General features: G+C 37.6%; 1 protein-coding gene across 4 annotated transcripts in view; it reads left to right on the top strand.

The window, feature by feature from the left end:
• The window catches only part of CDH12 (cadherin 12), a 985,149-nt gene that overhangs the window by 944,299 nt on the left and 25,549 nt on the right, over positions 1-15,301 (top strand). For all 4 annotated transcript variants that reach the window (XM_032861908.1, XM_032861910.1, XM_032861907.1 and 1 more), the window contains 2 exons: positions 503-756; positions 12,228-12,364. In XM_032861908.1, coding sequence (XP_032717799.1) covers positions 503-756; positions 12,228-12,364 — 391 coding nt within the window. The remainder of the gene's footprint in view (positions 1-502; positions 757-12,227; positions 12,365-15,301) is intronic.

The raw sequence follows: 15,301 nt of genomic DNA, 5'->3' as shown, positions 1-15,301 counted from the left end.
TTTTAAATCCTGACATAGTCCTTTTTTAGTGAAAAGACCTAAATATTCAAAAATGCTTGACAAAATGACATTATCATCAAGCTAAGAAGAATTTATTTATTTATTTATTTTTGTTAGACCAAATTTTTAACTGGAATATACACTGTCTTAACGATCCAATTTCAATTTTATTCTGTTTTAACTACAGCTTGCTTCCACTAGATGTCAGCATTGTATAAGATTAGAAAATGCCTCCCTTAAAATTTGTTTTCACTACGAAAATAATGTCCTCCTGAAGCACGTATGTTCACATACGTACCATTTTAACACATGCAGCTGATTATCTTTCTAAGTTACCTGGAATATTGTACAAGTGGGTCATTCTGAAAATATTTCGTAATTAAAAATTCTGAAAGCAGGACAAAATTGGTATTAACTTGCAAATGCTCTGAAACCATGTTCACCAACTTTGCCACAATTTGCCTGAATGTTCCTCTTCATTTTTGATGTGTCCCCATTACAGCCATTGGATTTTGAAACAAAGAAGGCGTATACTTTTAAAGTAGAGGCCTCCAACGTTCACCTTGACCACAGATTTCACTCCGCGGGCCCCTTTAAAGACACGGCCACCGTGAAGATCAGCGTGCTGGATGTGGAGGAACCCCCGGTTTTTAGCAAACCGCTCTACACCATGGAGGTTTACGAAGACACTCCAATTGGGACCATCATCGGTGCTGTCACCGCGCAAGACCTCGATGTGGGCAGTAGTGCTGTTAGGTAAGAAGAGGAAACATTCTTATTTTCTGTGTGTCAGAAAAAGAGAGAAAAAAAACGCTGTCTCCAGCCCTGGGTGAATGATTCCTGTTTAGTGATAGGAGACTTGAAAATCCAATGCCTCTGCATGATAAGTATTAGGTGAGCGGCCTTGAGGTTGGAGCAGAAACCTCTGCTGACAGTCCCTGTAACAGGGTTCGACAGTGGTGTGATGTTGGACATGGCACTCCAGATAACCAGTCTCAACTTTTTATCTATAAAAGGCATTTCATAATACAATCTCAGAGGATGATTTCCAAGGTTAATGATATATTTTCACAGTGCTTAAAACACAGTGGACATGTAATACATTTTTCAATTACTCTAAAATCTCTATCTCTTACCAAAAGAGATGGTGTTACCATTTGCAATTTGGAGTTCATTTTTTTTCACTGACGATCGTGTCCACTGATGAAAGCAATTAGAGCCAGTCCTGGGGTAAGATGAATTATGGAATTGTTCAAAGCCCAGACTTTACAAAGAGTTCCTATTGATTTAAAGATAGAAGGCTACTGGGTAGTGAGTCAACAAAGCCATCAATAGAGTAAAAAAAAAATCTCTCTCTCTCCTCCTACCCCAAACCCATACATTCCATTTGCACTACTACTGAATCATTGTGGGATTTCACTTTTTCTCACTTTTACATTGATCCTGCAACATATTTTTTAAAAAAGATTTTAATTATTTGAGAGGAGAGAAGAAGGGAGGGAGTAGGAGGGAAGAAGCTAAGGAGAAGAAAAAAACATACTTCATGCCGAATATGATGCCCCACGTGGGTCTCGATCTCACAACCCTGAGATCACCAGCTGGGCTGAAATCAAGAATTGGAAGCTTAACCGACTGAGCCATTCCAAGTGCCCTAGATCCTGCAAAATATTTTGAGTAATAGTAGTATTGATTCAGTTATGTTTCTTCTGTACATTTAAATTCCCTGATAGTTGTCCACATCCCACATGTATGCAAGTACTGGGAAACACCTCCCCACCACCCACCCACCCCCAAAAAAAGAGAGAGAGCGAGAGAGAGGAGAGACAGAGAGAAATATGTGATTTGTTTTGAATCTTCCACCACTAAGGGGTTGAACCTTCATATAGAAGGTTCTATATGAACTATCTTCCAAACTGATCTGAGTGTCCCCCTTCTTGAAACATGTCCGTGGTCAAGAGAGAACTCTGAAACAGACACATTTGTTTTGGGAAAGAGAAGAAAAAAGGCGATTACTGAGTGCCCCTACATGTCAGATCGAATGCTGGCTAATTTACTCACTGGATTCAAGTTGTTGTTGTACGTGTCCGTATGTCAAGGTGATTTTCTCAGTTGAACTACAGAAGTCCGTATGCGTCGCCAGTGTTTGTAGGGGCGTTCTCAACCATCAGCTCCACTCGTAGCTGTTATGAATTAACCCGTTATCATTCATTCAGTCCTATAGTTGAGACCCTGAGCATGTTGTTGATAATTGTGAAAGTGGAAAATGCCTGATGAGTAGATTTACAGGTAATTTCAAGCGTATAAACAGTTACGGAAGAAATATGGAAGGCTGTAAAGAAAGTAATAAAAAAGTAAATAAATATGGATTGAAACTCTTTATGTTTCAATAAATGAGAATTTTGGCACACAGAGAAACAGGGTATCTAGAGAACATGCTATGTTGTTTAACTTACTGTATGTTCCATCCTTGAAGACTGATAAAAGCATGCTAGAGTCAAAATATTAATAAAGTATGATTTTAATGCAATACGTTAAAAAAAAATCAGAAAGTTTATTAGTAAAACTACCACCTGGTAAAGTAATGTGAGGGTTACAGACTTGCAAATATAACATGTTTAGAGTTAAGACCCTGGTGTGAGGAATAAAGGAAGGCTGCATTTTTGAGATACCCTTGAAATACAGGACTGGTTTGGGGGTTAGTTACTGTCACAGGAGCTGGTGTCTGACAAGAGCTACTTTATGTGGGATAAAGTACTAGTCTTATTTCTAATGGGTAGCAGCCTGACTCACTAAAGCTGTAGACACAGATGGATCTAATTGATCCCCGGGAGGGGTTGTCAAAAAACAGACCTGCTTTTGAATCAACATGAAAGCTGTCTTACTTCCATGTCCTTGGAGTAAACAATAAGCTTGAATCATGTCAGTTGAGGAAACATGGGGTATGAATCATCTTTTTTTTTTTTTTTTTTGGTTTGAAAACATGTTGATTCACATAAGAATGATAGTAAAAATATGTTGCAAAAATAAGCATCAGAATGTGAAAATTACTTGACATGTTTAGGTACGATCTGTTTGTTTTGTTTTCCTTTGCTTAACTGTCTTTTCACAGGTTGCTGTGCGAGGTATTAATTTAGAGCTATGTTACTCCATGCCAGTGGGTATTTTATTCATATTATTATTTTATTATCACTGAGCACAGCAAAGAACCAGAGTGCAATGGCATTAAGCAAGGATTGAAGCAATTTTGAAGAAAGGCTAGGAGTAATGACTTCAAATGCCTGTAGTTGACCTTTGAACAATGTGGGGGGAGGGGTTCAGGGGCACTGACCCTCTGCCTAGTCGGAAATCCACATCTAACTTGACTCCCCCAAACCTTAACTACCAAGAGTCTACTATTGACCAGAAGCCTAACGGATAACATACGCAGCAGATGAACATGTATTTTATATAATGTATCTATCATATACTGTATTCTTATAATAAAGTAAGAGAAATAAAAATGTTAAGAGAACCATAAAGAAGATAAAGTAGATTTGTAAAACTGTACTATATCGAAGAAGACTCATGTGTTAATGGACCTGCCCAGTTCTACAAGTTCAACAACCCAGTTCAACAACCCCTGTTGTTCAAGGGTCAAGTGGACCATGTCTGGTCCCCCTGTCCCTAGTGTAATTTCTAGTTATTGTCTCCCTTTCTCTTCTAGTCTTTGCCATTGGATACGCTGATTTCTTGCTTCTCATCTTCTAATGCTCTATATCCTTTGGTTCTTATTACATAATTCATGGAATGATTTCTAGTTCATCAAGTGAATGGTGTGAGTGTGCCCACTATCAGTGAGTTGGGGGATATTCACAATAGTAGTCTCTTAAGCGTAGAATGAAATTTAAAATACGGGGTGCCTGAGTCTGTTAGGCATCTGACTCTCATTTTATTTTATTTTATTATTTTATTTTGTTTATTTTTCAGAGACAGAACACAAGCAGGTAAACTGCAGGCAGAAAGAGAAGCAAACTATCCACTGAGCAAGGAGCCCAATGTAGGACTCGATCCCAGGACTCTGAGATCATGAGCCAAGCTGAAGGCAGACGCTTAACCAACTGAGCCACCCAGGTGTCCCAAGCAGCTGACTCTTGATTTTGGCTCAGGTCATGATCTCAGGGTTATGAGATCGAGACCCACATCAGGCTCTACATTCAGTTTGGAGTCTGCTTCTCTCCCTCTCCCTTTCCTTCTCCCCTTGCTGCCTCTCTCTCTCTCTCAAAAATAAGTAAATAAAATCTTAAAAAAAATAGTTTATTTGTCCATTCATCTAACTAAAGAACATCTTCATTACTTTAAAGTCTTGGCCATTACTGATAAAGCAGTATAAAGATCTAGGTGCAGGTTTTTATGTGGAAATAAATTCTCAGCTCCTTTGTATCATTATCAAGAAGTGCATTTGCTGGACCATATGGTACGAGCATGCCTAGATTGTAAAAAGCCGCTCAACTGTCTTCCAAAGGGACGGTAGCATTTTTCATTTTCATTATCAATGACTGAAAGTGCCTGTTGTTTGCATCCTAGCCAGCATTTGATATTCAGTATTCCAAATTTTGGACATTCTAAAAGGTGTGTAGTGGTACCTCATAGTTGTTATAATTTGCTGACTAGATGACTTAGTGGAACATCTTTTCATGGGCTCAGTTGGAATCTGTGTATCTCCTTTGTAAGATTTGTCCTGGTCTTTGACCAATTTTTTAAATTGGGTTGTTTGTTTTCATTTTGTTGAGTTCTATGAATACTCTTCAGAATAAGCAGGAAATTTAAAGGTGTTGCTCTTCCTTAATATTTTCAACTACAGGATAGATCCGATTGTAAGCAGGAGATTCTGATGGATGAGTAACTTGAGAAGACCCTATCTAAAGCTTGCATATACTCAATTATCTTATTGGAAGTAGCTTCTGCTGAGTTTCTGGCTAACGACTACCCGAAGAGATCAAGGAGAGATTACAGATATGCAAATCAAGTCACTGATAAACGTATACAATTCAGATATAGCATTAAGTGATATTCGGCTCAGAACCAGCATTAAGAATTCTGGAAATGAGATTCACCAAAACTCAACTTTTCTCTCTACCTTTGTTCACACAATTCTATTCCCTCCATAAAATAGTTTCTCACCCTCTACTTCATTGCCTTCATCCTCAACTTCTGCCATCTTAAGTGGCAAAACCATATGGATACTCACTGCCCATTCTAACTCACTTCGTCCTCCCGATATTGTGTTTTTCTTATCTTTTATGTTCACTAAAGACATTAACCATACTTTGCCATTTTTTTGCTCATTTGATGAATATGTATTCACTTTTTAGCCGCCCTCTCCAAAATGCAGAAAATGAAAAGATACTTGAATTTTGGGGGTATTTCCTTGTTCTCTCACATACTAAATACAAAATTTAATTTTATTTTAAAGTTCTCTTGATAAATTTATCCTACTATATAGTGAAATATAGAATGTGTATGTATGTGTATGTGCGCATTTATATTTTTTCCAAAATGACCATAAACAGACCTGATACATAAATATAACTGGTCTTGGGTGCCTGGATGGCTCAGTCAGTTAAGCAACCTGCTCTTGATTTAGTGTCAGGTCATGATCTCAGGGTCCTGAGAGCTGAGCCTCATATTGGGCTCTGCGTTCACTGAGGAGTTGAGCAATCTCTCTCCTTCTCCCTCTGCCCCTCCCCTGCATGCTCTCTCTCTTTGAAATTAATTAATTAATTAATATCTATATGTTATTATATATAAATAAATATTTATAATATGTACCTTTATTGCATATTGAATATTTTTACATATTTATATATTATCATATATAATAATAGGTCTATTTGTTTTTTAAAAGTTTGAAGACCTGGGTGTTTAGGGCTCAATCTCTGCTATTTTAACACAAGAGAGTCAAGAGTATACTTTCTTTTTCTTTCCTTCTTTTTCTTTTTTTTTTTTTTCCCAAATTGTCTCTCAGTTCCTTAGCTTCTATAAATGGAGTTAATAGAAGCAAAATGTCATCAGTACACTTGCAAGTAGATATCATAGATACCATACAAAAATCAACTTTGGACGAATAATTCTCTTGGGGGTCCTAAACCCATCACAGTAATAAAAAAGTTAAATAGGGCAAATTCCCCATATATTAATGTATTAAGCTGCTACTGTAGTGTCTAAATTCCACATTTCCTTTTACTTTTTCCCTGAATTTCTTTGAAATATTCCGTACCATCAGATTCCATCTTCTTTTCCATGTCTACCATTTGTACACAATATCTCTTATTTTTTTCATTTAACATTTTTTTGTGTTGAATTTTCCCTGCATCCTTCAAGTGATCTCAAAGTTGACAATATATCTTTTGGTGGTGCTTCGTCTTAGCTATTTTCAATGTCAGTTGTCTCCACTTAGAATTAAGAAAGTAAATTGTGAAAGATAATTTCTGATAAAGAGACAAAAACACTATTTATTTTTCTTTACGTGCCCTTTAAAAATGCTCCCTTATGTAGAGTCCAGTTTCTCTTTTTGTGTAACTCTAATCGCTCTTTTGTATTCTAATTTTTATTAGTTAGCAGAGAGCAAACCAATATTGTATTTATGGCCTATTTTCTTGGAAAATACTTAATATTCAGATAGCAATTGGGAGAAAATATTTTATCCGTAAGGTTATATAAAATATTCATTAAGATAAATCAGTTAATCCTTTTTTGAGCACTGCTTAGCCTATCTCTTTCTTTTAGCATTCACAATGTGAACTTTAATATATATATATTTGCAAAAAACTGGTCTGATAAAGGACTTTTCTCCAAAACATACAAGAATTCCTTAAAGTCAAGGATGAAGGAAATTAAATAAAGATTGAAAAACCATTTTAATTGAAGGGAACGTAATTATGTGAACAAAGGTAAAAAGAAAAGTTGAGTTTTGATGAATTTTACTTTCATATTCCTTAATACTAGTTTTAGGTTGTATAATCTATCAGTGACTGGATTTGTATGTTTGTAATCTCTCCTTAATCTGCTTGGAGAGCCATGAGCCAGAAACTCCCCGCAGTGAGACCGTTAAGTATATATTGGCCTCAGACATGTTCGTATCCAATTACTCATCCCTTAGAATCTCCATTTATTATTGGATCTAGTCTGTAGTTGACAACATTAAAGAATGGCAACACCTTGGTTACAATTCCCTGCTTATTTTGATTGCACTGGAAATGAAAGAAGCATTCCCTCTGAATTTACACCAATGGAATGATTAAGAATAATTCACTTGAGATGTTGTTGATCGAGAACTTAACTTGCTATGAAGAGTGAGAAGATCCTTTGTGAATAAACTCATTGCTTTTTTCCTCAAATGACCAGTCCATGGACAATCAGTAAAATAGGAGCTACTGCAAATAACATGTACCAGATGGACAGGTTGACTTTTATTTGCTGTGGTGACAATTAACTGTCAATGTATAATGACATCAGTTTTTAAAGATTTTATTTATTTATTATTTGAAAGAGAGAGAGAGAGAGCAAGCACTTGAGTACTGGTGTGAGCAGGGTGGGGGGCAGGGGCAGAGGGAGAAGCAGGCCCCCCACCTAGCCGGGAGACTGATACAGGGCTCCATCCCAGGACCCTGGGATCATGACCTGAACCAAAGGCAGACATTTAACCCACTGAACCACCCAGATGCCCCAACGTACAGTGACATCATACTAACTAATTTATTCCTGGTTTTGAGCTGAGCGTTTTGGCCAGATTTGTTTAAACATCACAACTGACATTATTTTATAGTGAGAGAAACTGAGGCCCGGGAAGATCCAGTTATGTCTTCAGTAAGTATGAGAATAAGATTTAACCATAAGCAGCCGGATTCTAAAAGTCAAACTAATAGCTCCCCTTCTTCAGTGTGATTGAGTTACTCATCTAAGAGTTTGAGCTGCTTTTTAATCTTAAGATTGCTGAAAATATAATTAAAATATCATAGTTCTCAGTAGCCTATTAAACAAAATTGATAGAAAGTCAAAACAAGTCAGTAAAAATATACAACATTTAATTCCTTAAGATATAGTAGCTATGGACCTTATTAGATACTTGAAAGTACTCTAAACATTTTGCATTTATTTCTCTGATGTAAACCTTACAACAACTTTAATTAAATCTGAAAAATGTTTAAATTATTATTTTTTAAAGATTTTGTTAGTGAGAACACATACATGAGAGAAAGAGCAAGAAAGAGAAAGAGAGAGAGAGAGCACAAGCAGGGGCAGAGGGAGAAGCAGACTCCTCCTTGAGCAGGGAGCCTGATGCAGGGCTCCATCCCAGGACCCCAGGATCATGACCTGAGCTGACTGAGCCACCCAGGCACTGCCTAAATCTGAAAAATGTTTACTTGAACTATGACAATATTGACATTTGTCAGGCTGAAAAAACAAATACCAAATTATACAATTGTTTTATTAACAATTTTTTGGTATGTATTGAAATAAAATATTATTTGAGATTCAGTACCTTTTATTTTTCTAGAACAACCACAAAGTTCTTATAAGATTTAGACATAACTGAGAATTTATTGACAACATTCCATAGATCTGTAATACAAACTTACAGGTCTAATTTTCATGTGGATTGGATCTTGAGAGTCAATAATGAGTTTGCTTTTATTTTTAAACAAATTTTATATTATTCTAGTGATATACTAAAGGAAATCTCAATGGCTAAGTGTCCAGATATTAGTTGTCTGTCAAATAAATAAATAAGAATTTAAAAAAAGATACATGAGAAAACTGAGACTACCAGTTTAATATTGAAACTGAACCCAAATTAGATTAATATTTGCCTAAACTTTACTTTCTTCCCACTAGAGCAAGCTGCTTCAGAGTCTCTGAACAAACCAAAGTCTGGGTATAAAATGTTGGGGGAAGATAAAGTTAGCATCCAGTTACATAAATGGATACAAGTCAGGAGATCATATAAGACTATGTAAAAATGACTTGAGAAAATTAGAAAATCTTGGGCTGCCTGGGTGGCTCAGTCAGTTGAGCATCTGACTTTGGCTCAAGTTGTAATCTCAGGGTCCTGGGCTGGAGCCCCAAGTCAGGCTATGTGTTCAGCAGGGAGTTTGCTTCTTCCTCTCCTGGTGCCCCTCCCTCTGTCATGCTCCCTTTGCCTTTCTCTCAAATAAATAAATAAAACCCGAAAGGGGAAAAAAAAAAAAAAAAAAGGAAAATCTTAATTAACTAGAGGGAAATAAAGTATAACAACTATTTTTAATAACTGTAGATTATGATGCATTTATCTTTCTTTAAAGATGTGTTTTGATCATATTATGTGCTTCCAAATGAAAAATTTGAAGACAGAAGGGTTATGCCTTTATTAAATCATTATAATTTTATAAAATGTTTACTTTTACATCAAACAAACAAGAGAAGCTCTCTAAACTATCTGTAACTCTTAATTTTACTAAGAATAAAGTTAGAATGAGGAGGAGGATTAGGAAAAAAAAAAACGAAGAGGAGCTAACAGGAAACTGGCAACTACTATTTAAAATGTTTGAAAGAAATGTTAGGATTTCTAAGAAAAGCATGTAATTGTGATTCTTGATGAAGCAATTATAATCTTAGTGTTGTTGTATGTGGCTTAGGTTCTTAATAAAATGTGGAAATAAATTGAACTGAATTTACTTTCATTTAATTATCTTCCCCAGGACAAAAACAAACAAACAAAAACAAAAAACAAACAAAACAAAACAAAAAACAACCAGTGACTAATAGAAGACAGAGGGAAGAGATTTTGATTATTTATCACATTAACAAAAAAAGTTTCTTACCTTGACCTGAATCATTACTCCTACGTCTTTATTGCTTAAGGAATGAGATGTAATACTTTTTAGAGTAACTCGGTACCATCAAGTACTTTTTACAAAATGTGTTTGAGAATTTAGCTTTTCCATTAGCTGTGAGAAAGTTATTAGGCAAATTAAAAGACACAATTTTAAGAAGAATGCTTACCTAATGAAGAGAAGAAAACTTTTTAAGGCATTTCTGAAAACTCATTTACAGAAAAGTAATAAAATTGTACTCTCTCAAGTGGTCTGCACAGATTAGGTTAATGCGTTAATTTTTGATTTCTATTCAGTTGTTAAAACAGGTTTCTTAGCAAAAGTGGCTGCATACTTATATGAACTATACATTTGTTTCATCATATATAGATCATAAATACCTTTAAAAAATTAAATCTTATCTACTTACCAAATAAACATAAGGTGATTCAAATTCTGTATTTCAGGGCTCTGCTCATTTACACTGGTGTGTGAGGACAAATTAGACAATCCATTATTATACTTTTGTGATTAACTGCAATTAAAATATAATTCTAGCCTTAGGTTGGCTGTGAGCTGTGACAAACCTAGAGTAAACATGGGATCTACACTCTGGGAGAAATTATCTCCTGAAAAATGATCTAGACATTTTAGGACAGGGTCATGTCTCTTCTGAAAATGTCTAGGAAATTCTAGAAAATGTAGGAGTAGTTCATTTCCAGTTTCACTGATGTCCAGTTCTTTTAATTGCTATCTTGGGCAGGACATCACAATGGAAAGTGGTGGTTGTTGCCTCACGGTTACGGTTTAGTCAGACCCAGGGGTGAGTCCGTCACACAAAGACAGGATGTCAGGGAAATGCCAGGACCTAGTGCTAGAGCCACCATCTTGCAGTCTGATCAGCTGTAGGAAGATGCTGAAGGTGTACTGTTGAGTAGAAAAGGGTCAGATAAGTTTCAGTAGGACTCCAGAAGAAGGCATGAAACTTTCTGAGAGGATCACATCCAGAGAAGGGATGTACCAAAACTCTATGAGGTGATAGAGCCAAAGATTAGATGCCAGAGAACAGTGAGTAAGAGGTAAGCAAAAACATGGTTCCGTGGAACAGGGTCTGGCCATGTGTACCCGTGCTCTGTGTTTTAGGGGTTTGTGTGGGAGCTTTGTAGTTTAGGTATCTTAACATTTCTACTTTGAAGTACATGACTTGGCTAACTTTGTTTGGCCTGATGTTGTCTGCTTGTTGACCTCGCTGTGATTCCCAGGCTGGAGTCATGGTGATAAATATATTGCTCATTGAGCATTTTGATGAGCAGAGCCCTTTCACATAAAATGTCCTATTTAAAAATGGTAAGATTACAGGATAATAGTTATACAGAAAACATCAATAAGCTGGTTCAAAGACCAGCTCTAAAACTTTCCAACTATGTGAACTGGGGCAGATTCCTTAGTATCTCTGTGTTTCAGTTTTTCCATTGGTAAAGTAGGGAGATGAATAATACTTAGTTTTTAGGGCTTTTGTAGGACTTTAGTAAGGTAATACATGTAAGTATTTAGAACAGTATCTGGTACATGCTAAGATTTCAAAAATTTTATTACTATGATAAAAATATGTGTTGGAAAAAGATTTTTTCACTCTATACATCTGCTACATAAAGATTTATATAGATTCAGTTTCTAGGTTTTTTTTTTCCTAATTAATTTTCTTGGATTGTTCTAGTCCGGCTGCTGCACATAAAGAAGGCAACATCTGTTGTTAGCAAATAGGTAAACTAATAAAGAAGATAAAGGGACATTATTAGCTAAGTTCACTGTTTTGTTTATGTTTTAGAAAGTTGTCCTGATACACAGAGTAATAAAACAACAGTGGCTCTTTTATAGGTGTTTGAGGAAAATACTTCTGTACAATTGCCACATTGTCAATTACAAAATTGCCCCTCAGTTTCCACGATATGATTTTTTTTTTCTTTTCCTATCTGCGGAAATGAAGATTCTACGTCTGTTCTGGCCAATGTTCTTTGCAGCTGAATTCAGACGGTTCCCCCTCCCCAGAGCTTCTCACAGCCACCATGGAATCTTTCACTACCTGGAAAAGTTTTAATATTCAGCAGGTTAAGGAAACCCATGGTCAGCTCTAGAATTTTAGTCTCTGCTGAGCTTTCAAGGTGTCAAGACCCTAAAATAATATGAACAGCAGGAGTACTAAATCTTTCATTATTTCCAGTTTCCCCTTGAGCATACTGACTTTGCAATAAAGAAGCTGTCATTGACACTCTTCTTTATTGCAAGGTGGGTAATAGCTACGGGGAGAAAAATAAGAAACTGTGTCAAGTTAGCCCGACTGCCATTATGATTCATGTGTAATCATTGCACATTTGCATCCACTCTCTTTCTACACAGGTACTTCATAGATTGGAAGAGTGATGGGGACAGCTACTTTACAATAGACGGAACCGAAGGAACCATTGCCACTAATGAATTACTAGACAGAGAAAGCACCGCGCAGTATAATTTCTCCATAATTGCGAGTAAAGTTAGTAAGTATGGCATGGACAGAATCAATGTTACACTGCAATTCTTTGGATTGAACACTCTTAAACGAGTCCCTGTTGAGGTGTTTTTCATTTTTTGTACTGACAGCTGAGTGGTCTCCTGGGGAAACTCGGAAACCTGTTCCTTTTCCTCAGAGCATAAGTCCAGAGGAATTGTGACAGCTGCCAATGAGCCCTGTTTGCAGACTTGCATGAATATCTAGCAGCGCATTTCATTGTGTGACCTCATCCCTTTCCACGCTGTGCCCTCCAATATCACCCACCGGTGTTCCAACTTCTCTTCCACACCGGACCTCCATAGACAGTATCAGCATCTCCTGAGGCCGGGCAGGAGGAATGAATTCTCACACGGAATCATCCATTCTGAAATAATTTCTGAAACTGAAGAGAGTATTTTAAAATCACCCCCTTCCTTCTCTCTCCTTTCCTTAGAATGTAATTTTAATGTATTTTTTTTTTTTTTAATGAATGTCACTGCAATATACAGGAGCTTTAAGTAGTCACTCAAAATCGAAAGGATTGTTAGGACCAATCCTTTGTGTTGATTTCTGCTTGGTCCAGAAGAGACTCCTCTAAACTGAGAGCGACATAGCTCTCAATATGTTTGTCTGAATAACCTAGGATACTATCATGACTTCCTAAGGTAACAGATTGGGGTGGGGTGGGTGGTTATCAATGTAGTTGTCTGCACAAGAAAGTGCATCTTCCCATCCATCTGCTTACGGTCTTTTGAAAGATGTGGGGAAATCCCTTCTGAGCATCTTTCATTTTGTTTCTTTCTCATTTTATTATGTTTATCTGGTACACATACTGTGGCAGCTAATTTCATTTTTCTATGCAAGGGAGAGCTAACTGTGAATGCTTCTGTTGAGGGGTTTTTGTTCAGTCTTAATTCAATGGGGTGTAAATATCAAACAGTTTTGTTTATCTTCGACAATTCCTTCCAAACATGAATAGTCAGACACCTATTCTCAGGCCTTAATGGTATCTTCAGCTGATTTCATTATGTTGTCGTTACTGTGATTATTAAGGGTAAGACAAACGTAAAAGAATGTGCAGTGTCCACCTTGTTTACTGGAACACTGACCTGTCATGGGAGTAAACTGACTTCCCCAAGGCTGCCATACTTGGGAGGTCACACACTGGTGGTCAGGTTGACCATCTCAGTTCAACTCATACCTACCAGTGTGCTTTGTATGCGGGTGAATCTGTCTTGGGATCTCTAGCCCAGGCCATTTGTTAGCGGAATACCACAATGCAACCTCTACCAATGCCCCGTGAAATGGAACATACACCCGGACCAACCCTGCCCAGATGCTTACCTCACAACACTGGGAGAAGGACTAAAACAGTAATTAATTTAAGCAACTGCATTTTAGGGCCATTTGTTGTTACACAGGAATAGATGACCGCAGAACTCAAGCACATCGTAAGCTGAAATGGTGACCCTCGCTGGTGGGGGGGGGGATAGATTCTCTGGCTGGAGAATTAGAGTGGAAAGGACAGAGGCAAGGACAGATACATGGGTCTCTCTTACCTGCCCCCATATAATACTCCATTGCTTGCCACTGCTTCTAGGGCTAAAAAGGGACTGACAGTGAAGGCAGTTGCCAAAACTTTGTCTTCTTATGTGATCTTTGAGTTATTTGATGTAGGGGGGCTCTGGACATCCTATCCACATAGGAACTTGATTTGGGAGCCCAAAGTTGGGTTCCAACCTCTTAATTCCAGGGTCCCCTTGCATAGAGAGGACAGTCTTCTAAGGAGAGTTTATAGCATGATTTCTCAATTTTAGCTTCCTGTTGTGCTCATTTGACCCTGAGGAAACTCACACATCCTTGTCACACTGGACGGGGACTTCCCAGGCTGTTCTACTGAATGGTTTCTCTGTGCAGCCATCTCCTTTCACATCTGCTCCCCTTGCTCAGTTAGGCTCTGAGAGCGGATCATCCAGTCAGCGGCCTGAGTAAACATATCATCAGGAGAACGGAACACCGGTCTCCCCTTTTCAGAGGACACCCGTTTTCTTTATGGTGTTTTCCTGGTTTCCTTTCACATCTGGTATCTTTTTCCCCCTCCTATACCATATCCTATTCCATTTGTTACTCATTATTCCTTTCATATTAACTTTGAATTATTTCTCTCAGAAGGTTGGGGGATAACTTAACTATATTGTAGTTAGAAAATAAATGTTGGTTTTCTAAGATCTTTGGCAAATGTGGTGAATGTGAATTAAATGTGGAGTGTAAGACTTCCCTGAACCATTCACTCTAATGGCTTGCACATAATAAGTGACAAATAAGCAGAGACGGTCTCTTCAAGTATTGCCAAAGGCATATTGATCATAACAAAAGATTATTTATTAGAAACTATCTAATCTTACCTAAACCTTCTTATTAATAGACACAAAAACCATATTTCTTGAAGTAGGAATAGTAGGCTTCCATACTTTAACTCAGGGTGAAAGTCTGCAGATAGTTCATTAATCACCTGGGGCTCAGAAAGTTCTCTTTCTCCCCAGCGGCTGTGTAGACCACCCAGACCATCACCATGGTGTGAGGGTGGGATAGTAGTGGGTCTGGTACCTCGTCAGAGACTCTACTTGGCCCACCTAGACAATGAAAGGAGGGTGTGTGCACTTTTGCAGTAGAAGTACCTGACACTGAGCCTCAATTTTAGATTTTTCTTTTTTTTTAATTTAAAGATTTTATGTATTTATTTGACAGAGATCACAAGTAGGCAGAGAGGCAGGCAGAGAGAGAGAGGAAGGGAAGCAGGCTCCCCGCTGAGCAGAGAGCCTGATGCGGGGCTCGATCCCAGGATCCTGAGACCATGACCTGAGCCGAAGGCAGAGGCTTAACCCGCTGAGCCACCCAGGCACCCCTTAGATTTTTCACATTTAGAGAAATCTGGGGGTTTTTT

The sequence above is a fragment of the Lontra canadensis genome, unplaced genomic scaffold, assembly GCF_010015895.1.
Source record: "Lontra canadensis isolate GAN:19392208 unplaced genomic scaffold, GSC_riverotter_1.0 scaffold22, whole genome shotgun sequence".
Lineage (NCBI taxonomy): Eukaryota > Metazoa > Chordata > Mammalia > Carnivora > Mustelidae > Lontra > Lontra canadensis.
Note: the sequence above shows the minus strand (reverse complement) of the source record. Positions and strands in the feature narration are given on the sequence as shown.